Source organism: Protopterus annectens, chromosome 8.part0 (assembly GCF_019279795.1).
Source record: "Protopterus annectens isolate FY-2018-M chromosome 8.part0, PAN1.0, whole genome shotgun sequence".
Taxonomy (NCBI): domain Eukaryota; kingdom Metazoa; phylum Chordata; order Ceratodontiformes; family Protopteridae; genus Protopterus; species Protopterus annectens.
The window spans coordinates 22,621,710-22,640,220 of NC_056741.1; the positions used below are offsets into that span (position 1 = coordinate 22,621,710).

Here is an 18,511-nt window from a genome sequence, read left to right on the forward strand (position 1 = left end):
CCTAGTCTCAGATCCAAATAAAATACCCAATTCTGGCACAATTCCGGATACGTTTAGCAACCACCTCTCGGCCTTCATGCATCTCTCAACTAGTTCCTCCCCTCACCAGAATCAGTACATTCAAACTCGTAACCTCAGTAACTTCAACCCAACTACTTTCTCAAATACTTTCAGACAAATTAACTGGCAAATTCTAAACATCCTTCCTCTTGACAAGGCTATAGAATACTTCAACTCTTTCTTCCTTGATACTTTAAACTCACTAGCCCCACTAAGAAACAAAAGGATAAAAACTAAAACTGCTCCTTGGTTATCCAAAGAGACAAAACAGATTATGCACCACAGAGACAAAGTATGGAAGCTTTACCAAAACAATAAACTGGACAATACCTTGCTCCAATATAAACAGCTCTGCAACTGTGCAAAACGACTAAATCACCAAAGACAAAAAAATCCTACTATATCAAACTTCAGTCCAATAACAATAAAAAAAAAAAAAAAAAAATCGCCAAAATTCTGGAACTTAGTAAACTCACTCCTCAATCCAGGCTCCAAGAATAATCCCTGTCCTGACCAAAGGAAATCTGATCTTGAACTAGGCTCTGAATTTAACTAATTTTTCATACACACTATTACTACCCTCACCAAGACATTTCTCAATAACCCAACCGCTCTACACTCTCCCCCTTCTAACTCACCTCATCTGTTTGAACTTAAACTCATCTCCACTAACTTTATAAAAAACTTTTCTCCAAACTTAAACCTTGCTCTAACGCTCCCGACAATATTCCCTCTGCCTTCCTAAAATGTGCTGCTGATGGCACATTGCACTACCAATCAGCATTATCAACCAATCCATAAAAGAATCATAGGTCCCCAAACTCTGGCGCTCAGCTTATATTCTTCCTCTTCATAAAGGAGGCAAAAATACCAGCATCTCAAACTTTCGCCCCATTGCTTTGCTCTCACCAATCTCCAAAATCCTAGAAAAATGCATCCACCTCCAACTTACGCCTTTCCTGAGCCAAAACAATCTTCTTACTCCTACCCAGCATGGCTTCCGTCCAGGCCATAGCCCAATAACCGCTCTACTCTCTTTCCTAGAAACTGTCAATCAAGCCAGAGGATCAGGCCACTTAGTTTCTACTGTTTTACTCGATCTGTCTAAAGCCTTTGATACGGTTTCCCACAAAGCACCTTCTCTGTCATCTCTCAAACCTCTCACATAATGCTTTATCCTGGTTCTCCAGCTGTCAGACAGATCACAGGCAGTCAAATGGAAGAACTCCATCTCTTTCTTCCTACCTACCCCAACTGGCATACTACAGGGATCCATTCCTTGGGGCCAATGCTTTTTAACATCTTCATCAATAACTTTCACACTGCTATTCCTGATGCTAAAATCATTCAATACGCAGATGATTCAACCTTAGTCTGCTCTGCCTCAAACCTCTCCGAATTGCAAACCCAAACTGCCTTCTCAATGACTGAAAACTGGATGTGCCAAAACCACCTCTCTCTCAATGCAAATAAATCAAAGATTTTACTGTTCCCTCCCACAAAGACCCTCTCCTACGATAAAAACAACTTCAAAGTCTATAGTCAAACCAACTCACCTATAGTAGTAGTCCCCTCTGCCAAACTACTTGGCATTACTGTAGATGAACACCAAGTTTGATATTCATATTCAACAAAATATTATGAAAACCCTCCAAAAGCTAGGTATGCTGTATAGGAGCTTTCCCTCCAACTCTACCAGGCAAACTCTGGCCTCAACTTATCTTCTTCCTTCCTTATTATACAGATCCCCTCTCCTAACCAACCTGTCCTCCTCTATCACCTCTAAACTAGAAAACTGCTACAACAAAATCTCTAAATTTGCCTCTAAATCTAAAAATACCACCCATCACTGCCTAACCCTACAATCCCTGAATTGGCTTGAACTCCCAAACTACCTAGGCTATCTCCAACTCACTACTCCACATAGACGCATTTCACCCAACAAAATGTCCTGCTCTAACTAACATCATTCTCGCTTACACACCCAACAGAGCTCTCAGATCTGAAAATCGGAACTTAATTACTATCCATAAACCTACACGTCCTGCTGGCCAACTTCTATCTTTCTCCCTAGGCAAAAAATTGAATTCCTTTCCCATCACACTAGGAACCATACCCAGACTCAGAAAACTTCAAAACCCAACTATTCAAACACCTGTCCTCTAAATGGAAATGTACCTGCCTTCACCCAACCTAATCCAGGGGGGTTCTCGCTCTGGTTCCCAAGCTCTACAACTCTCATAGTTATCTTCCTATGAGCCTATCTAAGCTGTCAACAATTTCTATAGCTTCTCACTAAGCTCTCACCTCCTACAGCTACCCTCACACAGCTCAACCATGTAAAATAGCATTCTGCTGTTGATGTGTGTATGTAAAGCATATTTACATTTTCTTAAAAGGCTTGTATGTAAACTGTTTCCACACCTAACCCGTATCCGTTTTCCTGAAATGAAACTGTGTGATCCCTACCTTCAAGCTTAATGAATTTGTTAACTAAGCATGATATTGAGTGCATTTATGAGTAACTATTCTACATAAGATCTTTAATATTAACTATCATTTGCATCTAAATTGTATAATGCATTTTGTAGCTTTTCTCCCCGGGCCTCCACTGAAAATGGGTCAATTCGGCCCAGTGGACTTCCCTGGTAATCAAATTGCAAATAAATAAAATAAAGTCGGTGCCAAGCCAGAACCTATAGAGGCTGGCGCTAAGGATGTTGATGGCATCGTAGAAGTTGACTGTCTAGGAGGCACTAGTTTGAAGCTTTGGAACCTTAGCCATTGGTTCCAAAGGATGCAGAACTAAGGATTTAAGTTTAGGAGTCCCCGGAACAGAGGGTAAAGTTGGCACAGAAATGCTTTTCTTTTTTGGAAGATCTGGTTTTATGTCTGCCTTGGAAAAGGCTTTGCTAAAAGGGGATTTTAATAGATGTTTAAAAGCAAGAGTGTTCCTATCATCTGCTAAGGTTCGCCGACTGAACCCCTTACATTGGTCACAATCCAATTCTAAATGAGGTGCCCCTAAATAGTAGGCACATGAAAGATGCCTGCCGGAAATGGTCATCTTTCTATCAGTCTTGACAATGTTTAAAACCTGACGTGCCTTTTGGTTGGTCAGTCATAGCCAGTTTATCAGAGATATCCAAAAAAAAAATCGTACAGGGTGACAAAAAAAAAAAAAAAGCCCAATAAAGAACACTTGCACACAAAGTATTGAAAGGAATTGTAAGTAATGAGGTCATCTACCAACGATGGTAGATAAGATTACCCGAGGTAAAGGGGCAAGTACCTTCGGTGGTACTAACCCCAAAAGGGTTAAAAGAAAAAGGGGTAGAGAAACGGAAAATACAACTACATAGAAATGTATCTTTGAATAGCAAGAAAAAGGGAACAATTAAGGCGAAGAATCTTTAAATCTATTTTGATAAAATTAGAAATAGAATAAACACTTAGAGCAGCGAATGAGATCCGAGGTAATGTACACAGGGACATTGTGGGCAGAGACTTAGCTCAAGAGTTTTTGGCTGGCACAAGCTGTAGAACGTCCGAGCCAGTTCAGAGGATTGGAACAGATTCCAACTGTCAAGAATAAACAAAGACTAACATGAGACTGCATGTTAGAAACATGAAGGGATGCATTTATAACTTTAGTACTAAATGATGTGAAGGATTTGACTCTGCCTTGGTCATATACACTTATTCTGGAGTTAACTCATTATAAACTATTTACAACTGTGATGGCAGATAAGGTTTAAACATTTTCAAAATGAAGTGAACAATGTGGATGTGGAGGAGGAAGGCAAATATTTGAATATAATGTGAAAGATAGCATTATTAAGGTTGGTGCAGCAACAAGAGGGAGAATATTTCCAGTGACAGTAAGTCTAGATGCAGAGAAGGCATTTGGATAGAGTTAAATTGTTTGAAGGTGCTGAAGTATTTTGGGGTTTCTGGATAAAATGAACTGAGGAAAGCATTTTACAGTACGCCCAAAGCATGAGTTGAGACATGGAGCATGCTACTGCCTACAGAAGGTAGGTTGGGAGGCACCACAGGTAGCGGGATGCTTGCTGCAAAGGCTGCCATTTTCTCTGTGTTTGGAGGCGTTAAGCAACTTAAAGCTGTAAACTCTTAAGAGAGTTTAAGATAACTATCTGGGTGACATCTTGATTTATGGAAATGAAACCAAAAGACAGATAAATTGCTCTTCAAACTTTACGCTTGAAGGTAAAACAGGATATAAAGTTAATAGCTTGAAAACTAGAGCAGTGACAATTATGTGGCTTCTTATGCTGTGGGAAGGAAGTATATATCAGTTGGGATGGAGTCTATAAATAACATGGAAATTGTTTAGAAAGTACTTTGGAAGTGTTAATATTTGTAAGTTGAAAAGTAGAGTAACAGACTACACCCAGGGATGGAAAACGACTGGACAAGTAGGAAGAAGAGTTACTTCTGTGCTAACATTTATAAAGATGGCAATCCTTTCAAAAAAATCATTGTCACTGGTAACTCTGAATCAAACTGGTCAGGAATAAGATGCCAACATATATTCTGGAATGGTGCAAAGCAGCAGCAAGGAATAATTAGCACCAAAAGAAAGGGAAGCCTGAATGTGGTGGATCCAGAGTATTATTATGAATTCCAGTTTAAGATATATCTTGTGGTAGTCAAAACTGTGATACAAAATGAAAAATTACAGTTCAATTCTTGCTTACAGAAACTGGAAAGCTAAGAAATAAGTATATTAGGGGCATGGGTGCAAGAAGGGAAGAGTTACTTTATAAATAACCATTTCACATTACCCCATACTCTTATTAAAATATAAAATAAATGCAAGGTGATTTTATGTATGTGGTGCCAAGAGGAAAAATTAAAATTGGAGAGCAAGTTGTGTCTCTGGAAAGAAATGGGAAGTAAGCAATCATCTCAGTATCAACCGATGCAAGATAAGTGAACTTCCAGGGAATGAGAAGTTCAAAGGTTTGGACTCTCCAAGACATTTAAATCTATGTAATGTGGACAAACTGGGGACTGAACATGGCTAAAAAGATGGGATTAACAGAGCTCAAGCAAAAGCCTCTGAAGGCACGTGGAGATTTTATTGGGACCTAGGGGGGAGACACCAGTATCAAAATGCTTAAGTGAGGCATATAAGCTATTCATTGAACTGAAAGAAAACAGATGAGCTAAGGCAAGAGCAGGGGAATAATTTAGGGAGAACTATCAGCAGAATAGGAAATTACAGGTTGGATGCAACAATATGCCAAGGTATTTTAAACTTTTTGCTTGGAAATGTATTCACAAATACTTTTATACACCATCATGTCTTACAAAAGATGTGCAAGTATTGCATGTTGCCAACGTGAAGAGGCTAGATGGACAATCCTCCAGAGGTGCCATCCTCTGGGCAATGAAGATTTCTTGCAAGTGGTTTGACAAGGTCTGGAATTTACAAGTGTTTCATGTCTTGCACTTCTGCTACTTAACATTAGTACCAATGCGGGTTTGGGGTTCAAATCCATGGTCTGCGGGAGCAACTGGAGGCTTTTTCTACTTTATACAATGATCATGGGAAGTTTAACAACTTAATTGTTGAAGATAAAGATCAAAACTAAATGGCAGAGAAGAAGTGGGAGGCACAGGGCAGAGTGCACCCCTTCCAATCCAACTTGTGACCTCAGATGCACCAGCAAGAGGCATATACAAAACAGAACATGGCATCTACAGATTTTTCAAAATGGGAGAATACAGAAAAGTAAAAACGTATCCACTTTTGAATGCCTTCAAAGTCAGATCCTGAATTCTGAAACACCAGGAAAAACAATGTCAGAAGAATAGGTTTGTCTTGGTGAATGGTCAAACCACCATTTGGGGGAAATGAGGATACATCCTAAGAAATGCAGTCCTTGTGGAAGACATAAGGCTCTTTACTCAAGAAACTGCAGGTCAGAGATGTGCTGAGCCAAAGTGATGACTGCTATAAAGTGTTTTCTACTAAACAAATTAATTCTGCAAACTAACAAGTTCAAAAGGGATATGCAACTCCAAGTCAGTCTTAAAAGGTTTAAATCCCAAGACAGCACTGCATTTGCATTGGAAGCGTGACAGGACAAACAGTTTAATCAGCATAAGCAGTGCCTTACGAGCTCTGTCTTCTGTCAAATCATGGGAAGGAAGAAGACCCAAAAGCTGCACTGCAATGGACTAAGACCCATATCAACTGTCTGAAAATAGGAGAGGATCACCTGGAAATGCCACAGCTATGGAACAAATAGATTTATCTGGTTCCAAGTGGAGAAACTCAGAAAAGGACTTCCGCACATTATCCAACAGTTCAAAACTCCCCTCAAGGAGGTCTTATTTCTGGATAAGCCAAGCCCCCAAGCTGGAACCATTCAATCTTCAAACTTGAGACTCCAGGATTCAAACTGTGCTAATAGTTCAATGGCACAGAATGACAAAAGTTTGAGTAAGTGGGTCTATGATTCTGGGCTTTTCTAGAAAAAACTGCACAAATGCATATGCTTACGAGACCAGTCTTAGACAGATGGATCCTGCCCGTAGCTAAAGACAGACTTGCCTATCCCTGTCAGTCACTAAAAACAGTCCACAAGTTCTCAATGTACTCGACAGCTGAAGACAAGCTATGAGGAGGTAACCATTTCTGTCACAAGATCTCCCAAGTCCCTGTCTTGTCATTGGTAGGAGAATTATTGTACTGAAATTACATATTTTACTAAACATCTACAAGTGAGAGGTGTGTATGGGTAAAGCCCTGATTAACAAAATGTAAGCCATCTCTCCCCCTTGAAAGTCAAACAATAAGCCAAAGTCCAACATGGAGAGGATGACGGTCAAAGCTCTAAAAGCAGATTTAATGGCGTTGGCAAGGTGACAGCTCATCCAGTAATAAAATGGGATAGATGAAAGGAATCCAATCTGTGAACCACAGTATCGAGCAAAAAACGCATTCAAAACATAATGGATAACTTCTTGTGCACCAAAGTAGTGCTAAATACTCCCAAATGAACAATGGGAGACAGCATCCAAACCTGGGTCTGAATCTAATAAGCAGGTGCCAAGGAGACCCTTCCACACAACTGACCTCAAACAGTAGGAGGAGAGGATGATTAATGTTTCTTTAGACAAGGGACAGCTAGCTGACAAGTGTACAGACAGTCACCTCAGAGGTATTACCCATGCCAAACAACGTCAGAGCTGAACTTTTGGTTCCATCTTGCATTTCATTCTTCATGGGATTTTAGAATGAACCCAACAGCCTGCCCTTGCACAAGGCCTTGCCTTGACCTCAAGCTTCTCTAAGTTGTCAGTAAGTCACTGCACTGAAGTGCTGGCAATAGCAGCAGCAGCCAGTACCACAATCTGGTCAGTATCAAACACAGCCTACGGTTCATGCTGAATGATGTGCAAACACGTACAGAGCTTATACTCAAGAGCTGAATGTGGGAACCTTCCAGTGATCCAGTATGGAGAGGATCTGCACTACTAGAACACATGGAGAGAAGGACCACAGTTCTGCAAAATCATACACCCTGCTGCAGGAGCAAAAAAGGCATATCCATGCTCGTTTATGTATTATCTGGACTGTGGCCTGTTTTCAGAGGCTGTTTGGTAATAAAATGCCAGGAAATGCTAACATTAAAGAAAAAATCATACATTACTTAACAGTGTACACACATGCATTTCAAAAAATTATCCAGTTAATGAAAAGTGAATGGATGAAAAGCAGTTAAAAAAGATGTCCAGCACTTAAAGAAATGATGAGAAAATACAGAAACATGGGTTGAGGGGAGTAACATAACAGGGCAGGTAAACACAAAGGAGAGTACCGAAAGTACCAAAAGGGAGCTATGCTCCTTGAGCAACCAAAGCAAACAGTAGACACATATACAAGTACAACAGTAATTTTTCTTGAATTCAGACATTTTTCTGCTTCTAAAGCCCTTGGGAAGATCATTCAACATGCCATCAAACCCGCTAAAAAGAGGGCGGCATTAACCTGTTGGTTATGACTTCAACAGCTGTGCAGCTGTAGAATACAGACATCTACATCAAGGATGTACTATATTCAGGAGTGATGTTTAGATGACTTAACTGGACACTGTGTAATAGAAAAATGGCACGGGGGGAATTTAAATAGCAGAAACTTAACTTACTTTAACCCCTTGTATCCCTATCCTGGGCTCATCAACAGGACCAACATTTTAAGAACAGCTGCAAGACAGCACCTCAGAAGTTTATAAATGTTCCAGCTCAATGCACAACATCCCTGGAAATAAGACCATATAGTGTCACATGGGGAGGTGGGGGTGCAACAAGCCTTTCACTAACATTTGCTCAGGTGAAAGGTGTGGGGGGGTGATACTAAATGCCATTTTAGTATGGATGTGCTATCAAGAGAGAGAGAGAGAGAGAGAGAGAGAGAGAGAGAGAAAGAGTGTGTGTGTGTGTGTGTGTGTCACAAGTCTGTCAACTACCTGCCTCTCTGGTCAGGTAACCAAGCAGATCACCCCTCCCATTAAGAAGTGTGTGTGTTGGGGAGGCAAATGAAAGATGTGAAAAATTAGAGCACAGGCTCGAAGCAAGTTTTAGATGGGACTCATCTTCCCCATTATGCCTCAGTCTTGCTGCATTTCATTAGAATGCATATAACACTCATTTTTATACCCATCTCTTCCCAGTAGTGAGAGAAACTTTTCACTTGTTGGCATTCAAACAAAGCTGCTTGACAGCTCAAAGATGTAGAGCGCATAAGCAGCTAACAGTCCATCGTTGAACATTTAATCTGAAATCCTGATATGTAAGCTGTGCATGTGTGGAGTCAAAAAAATATTGGAGTGGAGATTTCTATGCCATATGCCAAGCACTCCAGATATCACCATTGATTTGAATCACCTCTAGTATTGCAAGCATACGCTAAAGAATTTCTTTTTGCAGTTAAAGTCCTCCTAAGCCACTGTAGGGATGGTTCTGAATTCAGCTGGTACATTAACAGAACTGCACACACAAGAAAACAATACATCTGAACAAATCACTTACCTGGCATACAAATTAGCAGTCCAAGGCTCAATAAGATTCGGGAAACGGATGGCAAGGTCTCCCAGGGCAATGATGAGATTGGAGCGTTCTGTGGGCAAAGGAGATTTCTCCAGGATAGTAAACAGTAGCCGCAGGTGGCTCTCACAGAAATCAGTACTGTAGATAGAATGAGGGAAAGTTATAGGTCAGTATGTCACCATACCATAGGAAACAGAAGACACAATGTTAGCATACATTTGTATAACAGAATGACATTACATATACTTTAAAATTTGACTAAAAGTCTGCACAAATTACACATATGCAGAAATATACTGGGAAATCAGGTGACACTATCCTATATTTTACAGCAAGGAAACAAACTGAGGTATAGTATATTAGAATGTCAAGTAAATAGATCCTTGTTGAAAGAGGAAAACAGCTGCAGTAGAGATACTAGATAAACAAGGAAAAACTATAGTCATCAAGTGAGATTCTGGAGGGGAAGGGTAGGAAAGGAGCAGATTAAACAATGTGATAAAGGTGACTCCAGTTGCTATAGAATGTCAGTTGCATTCACATATTTAAACTTTTCAGACATTACCTTACATAATGAAATCTGGTATCAGGGAAAACTTTGCAACATACAAAAATCATGTTTGCACTTACCATGATACTAGATCTTTAAGGGCATCTCATCCAACTGGCTCTTTCCTCATTCTAACACTGCATAGTCAAAGGGCATCCAGATAGTGAAGGCTAAATAATTCGCCAATGGCCTCTGGCCCGTGTCAAAGAATCATACAAAATGTTGACAAACGTCCAAAACGAAAGATCAGACACCATTTTCTTTCTTGCTACAGTTAGCAGATATGAATGAAAAGAGACAAACTTGTAAGCATTCACTAATTGTACAACTGTGCAATGGTACAAGCTTCACAAGTTCTTTAGGGCGATCTTATTTAGGATTTTATCAGAATGAATCTGTGTAGTAAGTATAGGAAAGGAAGTGGAAAAAAACACAGCAGCTCCTGCAGGACTAAACCTGACTGGGCTCTGGATTGAACATACAGGCAGTAATATTTAGGAATATTAGAAAATTCAAGACAGTCTTGCAGCCATTACGCATTGCCAGTTACCCACCCTTAATTCTGTACTTTTCTGTAGGAGAGCTAAGCCACTCAAGCCCAGGTGAATCCGATTATATCCATGTGCTGTTTGAAGGATGATAATGTATCACACTGCTTGATCATCAGAGGGAGGCTGCCTGTCTTCACCATGTTTTATCAGTCTGCTGAAGATTTAGATCTTGGTTTCAGTATTTGTGAGACTGACTTGTGCAGCTACAAGGCATCCAGGACTTCTGAGTTAAGTAACTGCACAGAAGGCAAGGCATACATGTTCCTCTGAGGAGACTATCACCAATATTCACTTTCCTTACATTTTCTACATGGAGTCAGGGTGTCGTGTTCATTGTTGGCATGTCTCTTGATTCAATGTCACTTTCCATACCTTCGACGACAGTTATGCCCGACTGCCACAGGCCTTCTCTCATACAATCCAGCCATCTCTTTGCATGACGCTCTTGGTTCCTCTTGCTATCCCCCTCCTGTCTGTCCCAAATCATCTTCACCAGATTGTCTTCTGGCTTCCAGCATATGCATCAACCACTAATCTGCTCCCTTTTATTTTCTCTGAAACTGGAGCTACTTATGTTTTTGCTCTGATGTCCTTATTTCTTCATCTGTGCCGCAGTATGTATCCTACCACCAGTCTCAGACGCTTCATCTACATCACCTCTAGCTTCCATGCCTTCACTATCCAGGTGTCTGAACCAGAGTAGTACTGGTCATGCCACTGTTTTGTGCACCTTACTTTACAGCTCTCTGGGATTCCTTTATCACACAATACCCGGGGACACACAATGGCAGTTGTCTGCAGCCCCACTGACTCTAACTTTGATCTCATTCAGACCTCTCCTTTCCTCAACCACCCCTCCCAGACACAAAGTCATTAACCTGTTCAACTATTTTCTCTTCTGTCAGTTACCCTCAGATTTCCTCGATTTGCTGCCATTACAACCATCTTATCTGTGCTGTTTCCCACCCAGAGTAAATTCAGTTTTCTATTTCAATCCCCTATCATTTTGTTGACGTTCTTGTTAAGTCTGCCTGTAATGACATCTGCATACAGCACTTTTGTTGTCCGACCTACTTATTAATGTAGTCCATCACCAGTATGAACACCAGTGTGCTCATGAGCTGAACAGTGGTGCACTCTCATGGGAACCCCTCAGTCTGAACACTCTTTCTTTTGTTATTGGGTCCTTGTACATAGCTTGCACTAACTCTACCAATGTTTTTGGGACTTCAAACCACTGCAGGACTTCTCAAATCAGCTTTCTTGGGACCTTATCAAATTGCTTTCTCCAAGTCTAGGAATGCCCAGTTGGACTCTTCTCATCACCTGTCTCACTGCAAACATAGGATCGATTGTGCTGTACCCTGATCTGAATCCAACTGCTCATATCCCATATTACTTTCTACTACTCTGTGTATTTGTTTATCAATCACCCTCTGCAGTACATTTATGAAGTGCCAGGAGTTTGATACATCTCTACTGCCCACAGTTGTGAATGTCTCCTTTGTTCTTGTACACGGGTGCTAGAATGCTTATTCAAGCTGGGAGTCTCTACTGCCCATAGTTGTGAATGTCTCCTTTGTTCTTGTATACTGGTGCTAGAATGCTTATTCCTCAAGCTGGGAGTCTACTGCTCACAGTTGTGAATGTCTCCTTTGTTCTTGTACACTGGTGCTAGAATGCTTATTCAAGCTGGGAGTCTCTACTACCCACAGTTGTGAATGTCTCCCTTTGTTCTTGTACACTGGTGCTAGAATGCTTATTCAAGCTGGGAGTCCCTACTGCCCACAGCTGTGAACGTCTCCTTTGTTCTTGTACACTGGTGCTAGAATGCTTATTCTTCAATCTGGTAAACTCCTTTCTCTCCATAGTGCTATGAATACCCTCTGGAGGCATTTCTCCCCTACCCCATCCAACATTTTTATCATATCTGCCACAAACTCATCTGAGCCTGCTGCATTCCCTGACTTAATGTTTTTAGACCTGTTCTTACTACTTCTAGGGTGGGCTGTTTCTCCTCTTTCACTGTAGGCTATGTCTAGGGAAGTACAGTTACTGTGGGGTTTTCTTCATTCAGAAGCTTCTGGAACTACTCCCTCTATCTGCCTTTGAAGTCCTGTGAACTGATGGCATCACTTATGAAGGGTGCCTTATGACTAGCCTCAGTCTTCCCCTTGCGACCCAAATGAGTTTCTTCACATCTGTGGAGTCCCTTAACAGAAGCTGATAAACGGCCTCCGATTACTTTCTTTTCCATTACAACTGCTCTTTTAACCCAACCAGCATTCTTTCTTGGCCTGGTCAGTCTTTTCCCCCCACTTTCTCCCACACGCCTTTCCCTTGAGGATTTCACAGGCCTCAACATTCCAGCACCAGCTTTCCTTACTTATCTTACTACTATATGTGGCTCGGAACATATTTGTTTTATAGTCCTCACACATGCTGTTTTGAGATGCCTCACTTTTTCAACTGCCTATTTTCTCTACTTCCCAAGATGCTGGAGCCTTGAGTATTTCCTTGAATGTTTGTGCTTTCTCATAGGTTCAGAGGTGTACATTAGACCAATGACCACTGCGGCCTTTTAAGCCTAGCCATGCATCCTGAATCTCCGACAAGTTTGGGTACCCTGTGCAAGCAGGGGCTTGGGAGAGTAAACATTTAGAAAAAGGTACCATGGAGATTAACCATTTACAGGCTGCCTGTGTCTATTACACAAAAATGCCAAACTAAGGATGAATTTCCTGTTCTGTTCCTCATCCAAATATCAGAGTTACACTTGAAATGGGTTAGGGAGGAACTCTGCTTCATATGAATGGGGATCCAACAAAGGGGTAATTTTTGGATACATACCTGTCTCTCCAGCAGGTCCTATTTATATCATGGGCAAGGTTTAAATCTTTAGAACAGGTAATGCTGCTATTTATTTTACAGATATGCAGGAGGTCCATGGGGTCTGATTTTGCCTTGTATGTCAGGCATTCCCTCAACACCCTGTAGGAAACCAAACAGGGAAAGGGCTTTATATTGTATTCGTATGGGATGTGTTAGTTATGCCCTGTCATCTTTTAGGGAGGAACCTTTGTTGAAGTTCCAGTTGTTGGATGTGCCTGGTTAGGTGCATATCAAAGGGGGTAGAACTGTACTCAATTGTAGGTCTAATGAATGCAGAACAGAGTAGAACAATAAACTTCCTTGGAGTTAGATGCTATACCTTTTATGTGCAAGTTGCACAACACAATGGATTTCCTCACTACTGTAGATATGTGATGGTCAAAGGCTAGATTACAGTCAACATGTGTCAGACTACTGTGTTGACTTGGACGTATTGTCAATGTGATAGTTACCAGGGGTGGAGGACCTACTGAAGGATATTCTGCATATCTTGGCATTTAGTTTTAGTCCATGGCTTCAACAAGTCTGCGTCAGGCCTTCTTGGAGAACATTAGTGTTAGTGGATGATTCTAGGACTGCTCTTAATTTGCATTCATCTGCAAATTTGGTCAGCCAGAGGTCCCTGGTTTTGGTATATACTTCTTTGAAGTCAAGGCCAACAAGCAGCAGTCACAGAACCAATCCCTGAGGGACTCCACTGGTGACATACTTCTTTGAAGAGGTGGACTCCCAAAGTCTAACTTCCTGGTTCATGCCTGTGAGCAAGCAGACTATCCCACTGGGGTGACATAAGGGTTTTTGCTTAGCCCCTTGAATTGGTCAACAATGCTCGAGTGGGGTATTGTGTCAAATGTTTTAGCCATGTCAGGGTAGACAGCATGAATCATTTTGCCCTCATCCATTGCTTTGGTGACCTCCTCAAAGTCCACCAGGTGGAGTAGATAGACATGGCCTGGCCTTTATGAAACTAAACTAGGTTAGGTCCAGTGTCTGGAGGTTTTCTGTGTCATTATTGATCATTTCCATGGTTTCCAGTCAACTTTCAGGTCTTCAGCCTAGTCACTACTGACCATAGAGCATTCTCGGGCCACTGCTTGCAGCTGATTGCAGAAACCAGTGGTTTATGCTGTGGGCCAACCTTCACTGGGGATGACTTTCCCAGCACTGATTCTACCTAAATGCCTTTTCCTTACTAGGAGGAATTCTGAGTTGCAAGTTGGCTACTCTTGTATGTAATCTTGACTGTCTTTTGCTGGACCATATGTTGGACACCCTCAAGCCATTTACCAGACAAAAGTCCATAATGACCTCTCCTTTATTCCTGTTGCCCCACATAGTCCTAAGCAGTCCTTATATCCAGTCTGTCCCAATTTGAGCAATCAGGTCCCCATTATCAACTCCTGTTGTCCTGCTTTACCTAGTACATCCTGCAAATGTAGTATGAATGCAAGCTTTTCCTCACTATCACAACCCTGCTGTGGGGCAGACAGATTATGAATAATGCACTATCCTTACACGGGATTCTTATTTCCATGAGTCTGGTGATACCCCTCATCTTCTGAAGCCTCTCCCTCATCACTTCTAGTTGTCCACCACTGAATAGTAGACCTGTGGACCCCAAGCCAAGTGGTTTTACAGCACGGGTGCCTATTACCTGATCGAACGTTTAGGTTAGCGAATACCTAAACATCAATCTGGTAATATCGAAAGTAAAAAACCGCAAACGGACGATTTAATGCAGGGAGAGACTTCCCTTGGTCGTTATGTGGATTTTGCCCCTTTCCCCAATGTACAGTGATCATGGAGTTGGTATAATTTGTTAGGGTGTGTGTGTTGGGGGGGGGGGGGGGCGGACAAACCCCCCCCCCCCACTTCATTTTGGTTTATTTTATTTTTGTGGCAGAGTGAATTCATTCCCTAGGCTAAATCGGCCGTTCGCTGTTTTTTATTTTTCGATATTACCAGATCAACATTTAGGTATTCGCTAACCTAAACTTTTGATCAGGTAATATAGACTCTTGCTGCACTGCCCTTCCATCTAGTCTCCTGGATACAAAGGATGTCCAGCCTCCTTCATACTATCATGTCACCCACTTCCAAGCTGCTTCCTGTCTGAACATATATCAAGTGCATCTTTCAACTGTCCAGATTTTCCCTAATTTTTGGTCTATTCCTCAAAATCTGAAGTTTTCTGGCAGATCATTGAAGACTGAAGTCACTAAATAATGACAGACCTATGAATTTCAGATTTCATGTCCATCAGAAAAAGCATATAAATGCAAAACCCATTATTCTAGCAACCTTCTAAATTTATCAGAGTAATATTTAAATTCCGTTCCTATTTTTGTGCCTTTGTACACAGTATTTTTTGGCTTGGCCAGATTTTTTGTGCTAAGAAGTTGAGAAATATTAGTCTAGCAATTCTTAGTTTTGTTTGGCAGGTTAATTGATTTCACATCCAGGCTTTGCTCAGCCATTTTGGGTAACCCAGGCTGAGCAAGTGGGCATCAGCTGGTTATTACTGACCCAGGGCTGCTGGGCTTTACGGCATGCAAACACTGATCAATAGGAGCACAAAGACACCTTCCGCCTTTAGCATGGGTCCCTTGTCATGTGTTGGAGTAGGCTGGGACCTCAGTCCGCTTATGACTGCCAAATACACATGTCCATTTTTGGCAACATTAGTTTTATGTGACCAAATAACCTAGAGTTAATGTTTTGCACTGAGTGGCTATCCCTGACAGCTTTAAGTCTGTGATCTATATTTCTCTACCCGGACACTATTGTGCAGCACAGGTGATGTCCAAAGGGGGTGGTCTATACAACTCTTCTGCCAATAAAGCACCATCTACAGTCTGTGCTGCTGCCCACAAATTCATTCTTGGTCAGGTCTGAGGTGGAAGCAGTCAGCATGCTTCTGTGAGGAACCCCTGAGATAAGAACATGCGAACTCCAAACAGGCAGAGGCCAGAGATCAGGACTGAACCTTTTACATGGCACATGGGAGGCTAAGTCTTTAACCATTATGTTAGCTCTGAGGAGTAAATAAGACACTGAGTAAAAGGACAGCACTCTTCCGATAGCTTAGGGGTTTGAAGCCAATAATAATCTTGGTTAGGAACCTCGGGTGTAATTGTTCCTTAGCTTTAGTGAGGTACATCCAAAAGGGGGCACTGTATTCAACAATTGGTCTAATCAGTGCTGAATATAAGGGGACACTGACTTCTTTAGGTCTGGATGATATTCTTTTGGCAGTTAACTGCGCCAAGTAGGACTTCCTCATGACTGTTACTACATGGTGATAAAAGGTGAGGGAACATCAACCCAAGTTCCAAGATCAGTAACTACATTCAAATTTTGAAGTGGGTTGTTATTAATGCTGCATGCTAGGAGTTGTTGTCTACCAAATGTAGTGATGTGCACTTTTAGTATTTAATTTGAGCCCATTTTTATTACCACCAGGAATTTACAAGTATGCATTTTTTGCTATAGAGCTTGGTCATTAGAGGGGGCTTTGACAATGGCTCCAAATTTACAGTAGGTAGTATGTAAATGTAGCCAGAGGTCTTTGCTTTTGTTCTGGAAGTAGGGAAAGTAAATTGCGAATAAGAGGTCCCACGACTGAGTCCTGGAAAACACCACTGGTTACCTCCATATTCTCGGATGACGTACCAACAGTTGCACCAAGTGGGTTCTAGCTTTCAGACTACTGGTTATTCATTTTAACATGTAGCAATCTATTAGCAATGCGGTTAGTTTACTACCCATGCTAGCATGAAGGATACTGTCAAATACCTTAGCCAGTTCAAGTACTGCCAAGTGAATCTAGCCTGATTAGTCTAATTTGTAAGGTTATGGAACATACTTACAGACTTAATAAACTGACATTAAAAATCCCTTCAGGGTGATGGACCTATAATTCCTGCGGTCCACGGTGAGACCACCTTTATGGAGTGGCATCACCACTGCTATACCTCAGGGACCGACCTTATTGTTAGGCTCAGGTCAAACAGTTTATGGAGTGGCTCCACCAGGGCATGTTTAATTCACTTTAATAGCCTGATATTATCGGGCCCCAAGGGAGAAGCATTTTTAGTCTTGGACAGCCCTTTCAGTACAGGCTCTTCGGTAGTGATGGGGGTTTGAAATATTCAGGGTTGGGATTACTTTGGATAGTCTCCGGAGTGAAATTAGTACCACATCTGTTTGCTAGTATATTGGCAATGTCAGAGTCCAAATAGGTGGTACCATTTTGTACGAGTCTGATGCAATGCTGGGGGGTGTTTCTTAGTTTCCTGACATGGCTAAAGGAGAATTTGTAGCCGTCTTACTTCAGATGTTAACTTATGTTCATGGACTACCTGAGTAGAGTTAGTATTTTTCAAATTTCGAGTCAAATGTCCGATATCCTTGAGGGACTTTTGATCTGCTACATACTTTAAAATTTACAATAAAAGGCTAATGCTCATTCATGCTGGTGGACTGTGGCTTGCTTTTAAACTGTTTATATTTGGCTCTGGAAGGGACTGCCACTTCTATACATCTATGTATGGAGCACCTCTGCAAGCCCAGCTGCTGAGGCATTGTCAGGGGTGATGTTGCCATAAGTGCATTTCAAGACTTAATCACAGAATTGGATAATATTTGTACATTCAGACATTTTTGAATTCAGATATACCAGTTTCAATGTGTTTAAATGTTTTGAAGGGAAAAGATTACTAGCTTATGATCTCACTTAACTAGGGAAAATAGTGGATTTGTGCATATTATGCCCTCCAGTGGTGTTGGTAAATCTGATCCATAAAGTTATTTATTAGATTCAAAAACTTTTGGGCATATCCTACATTGGAAGTACAGATACTCTAGTTAATTGAGGGATAGAATGATGAGCTCTTATTTATGGGGAGTTCATCAAAATAAGTTTAGGAACCTTACATAAATGTCTGGGAACATGGAAGGTGTCCTGTAAAAGGCAATACATTGATAGCTGATCCTCTAGTGAGATATCAAGTTCAATAAATTCACTGAGTCACTAAGAATTTGTCTAGAGGTGATACGGCCCCTAACAAATATGGGTATGGCACCACAATTACTATCAGGTCTGAAGGCATGATAGAGGTGATATGGCCCCTAACAAATATGGGTATGGCACCACAATTACTATCAGGGCTGAAGGCATGATAGAGGTGATATGGCCCCTAACAAATATGGGTATGGCACCACAATTACTATCAGGGCTGAAGGCATGATAGAGGTGATATGGCCACTAACAAATATGGGTATGGCACCACAATTACTATCAGGTCTGAAGGCATGATAGAGGTGATATGGCCCCTAACAAATATGGGTATGGCCCACAATTACTATCAGGGCT

At 41.3% G+C, this 18,511-nt stretch overlaps 1 protein-coding gene across 1 annotated transcript in view; it reads right to left on the reverse strand.

Annotated features, from left to right (window-relative positions):
• Nucleotides 1-18,511, reverse strand: part of NCAPD2 (non-SMC condensin I complex subunit D2) — a 1,714,408-nt gene that overhangs the window by 393,611 nt on the left and 1,302,286 nt on the right. Inside the window, exon 25 of the mRNA XM_044079588.1 lies at nt 9,127-9,282. Within this exon, the coding sequence (XP_043935523.1) occupies nt 9,127-9,282 (156 nt within the window). The remainder of the gene's footprint in view (nt 1-9,126; nt 9,283-18,511) is intronic.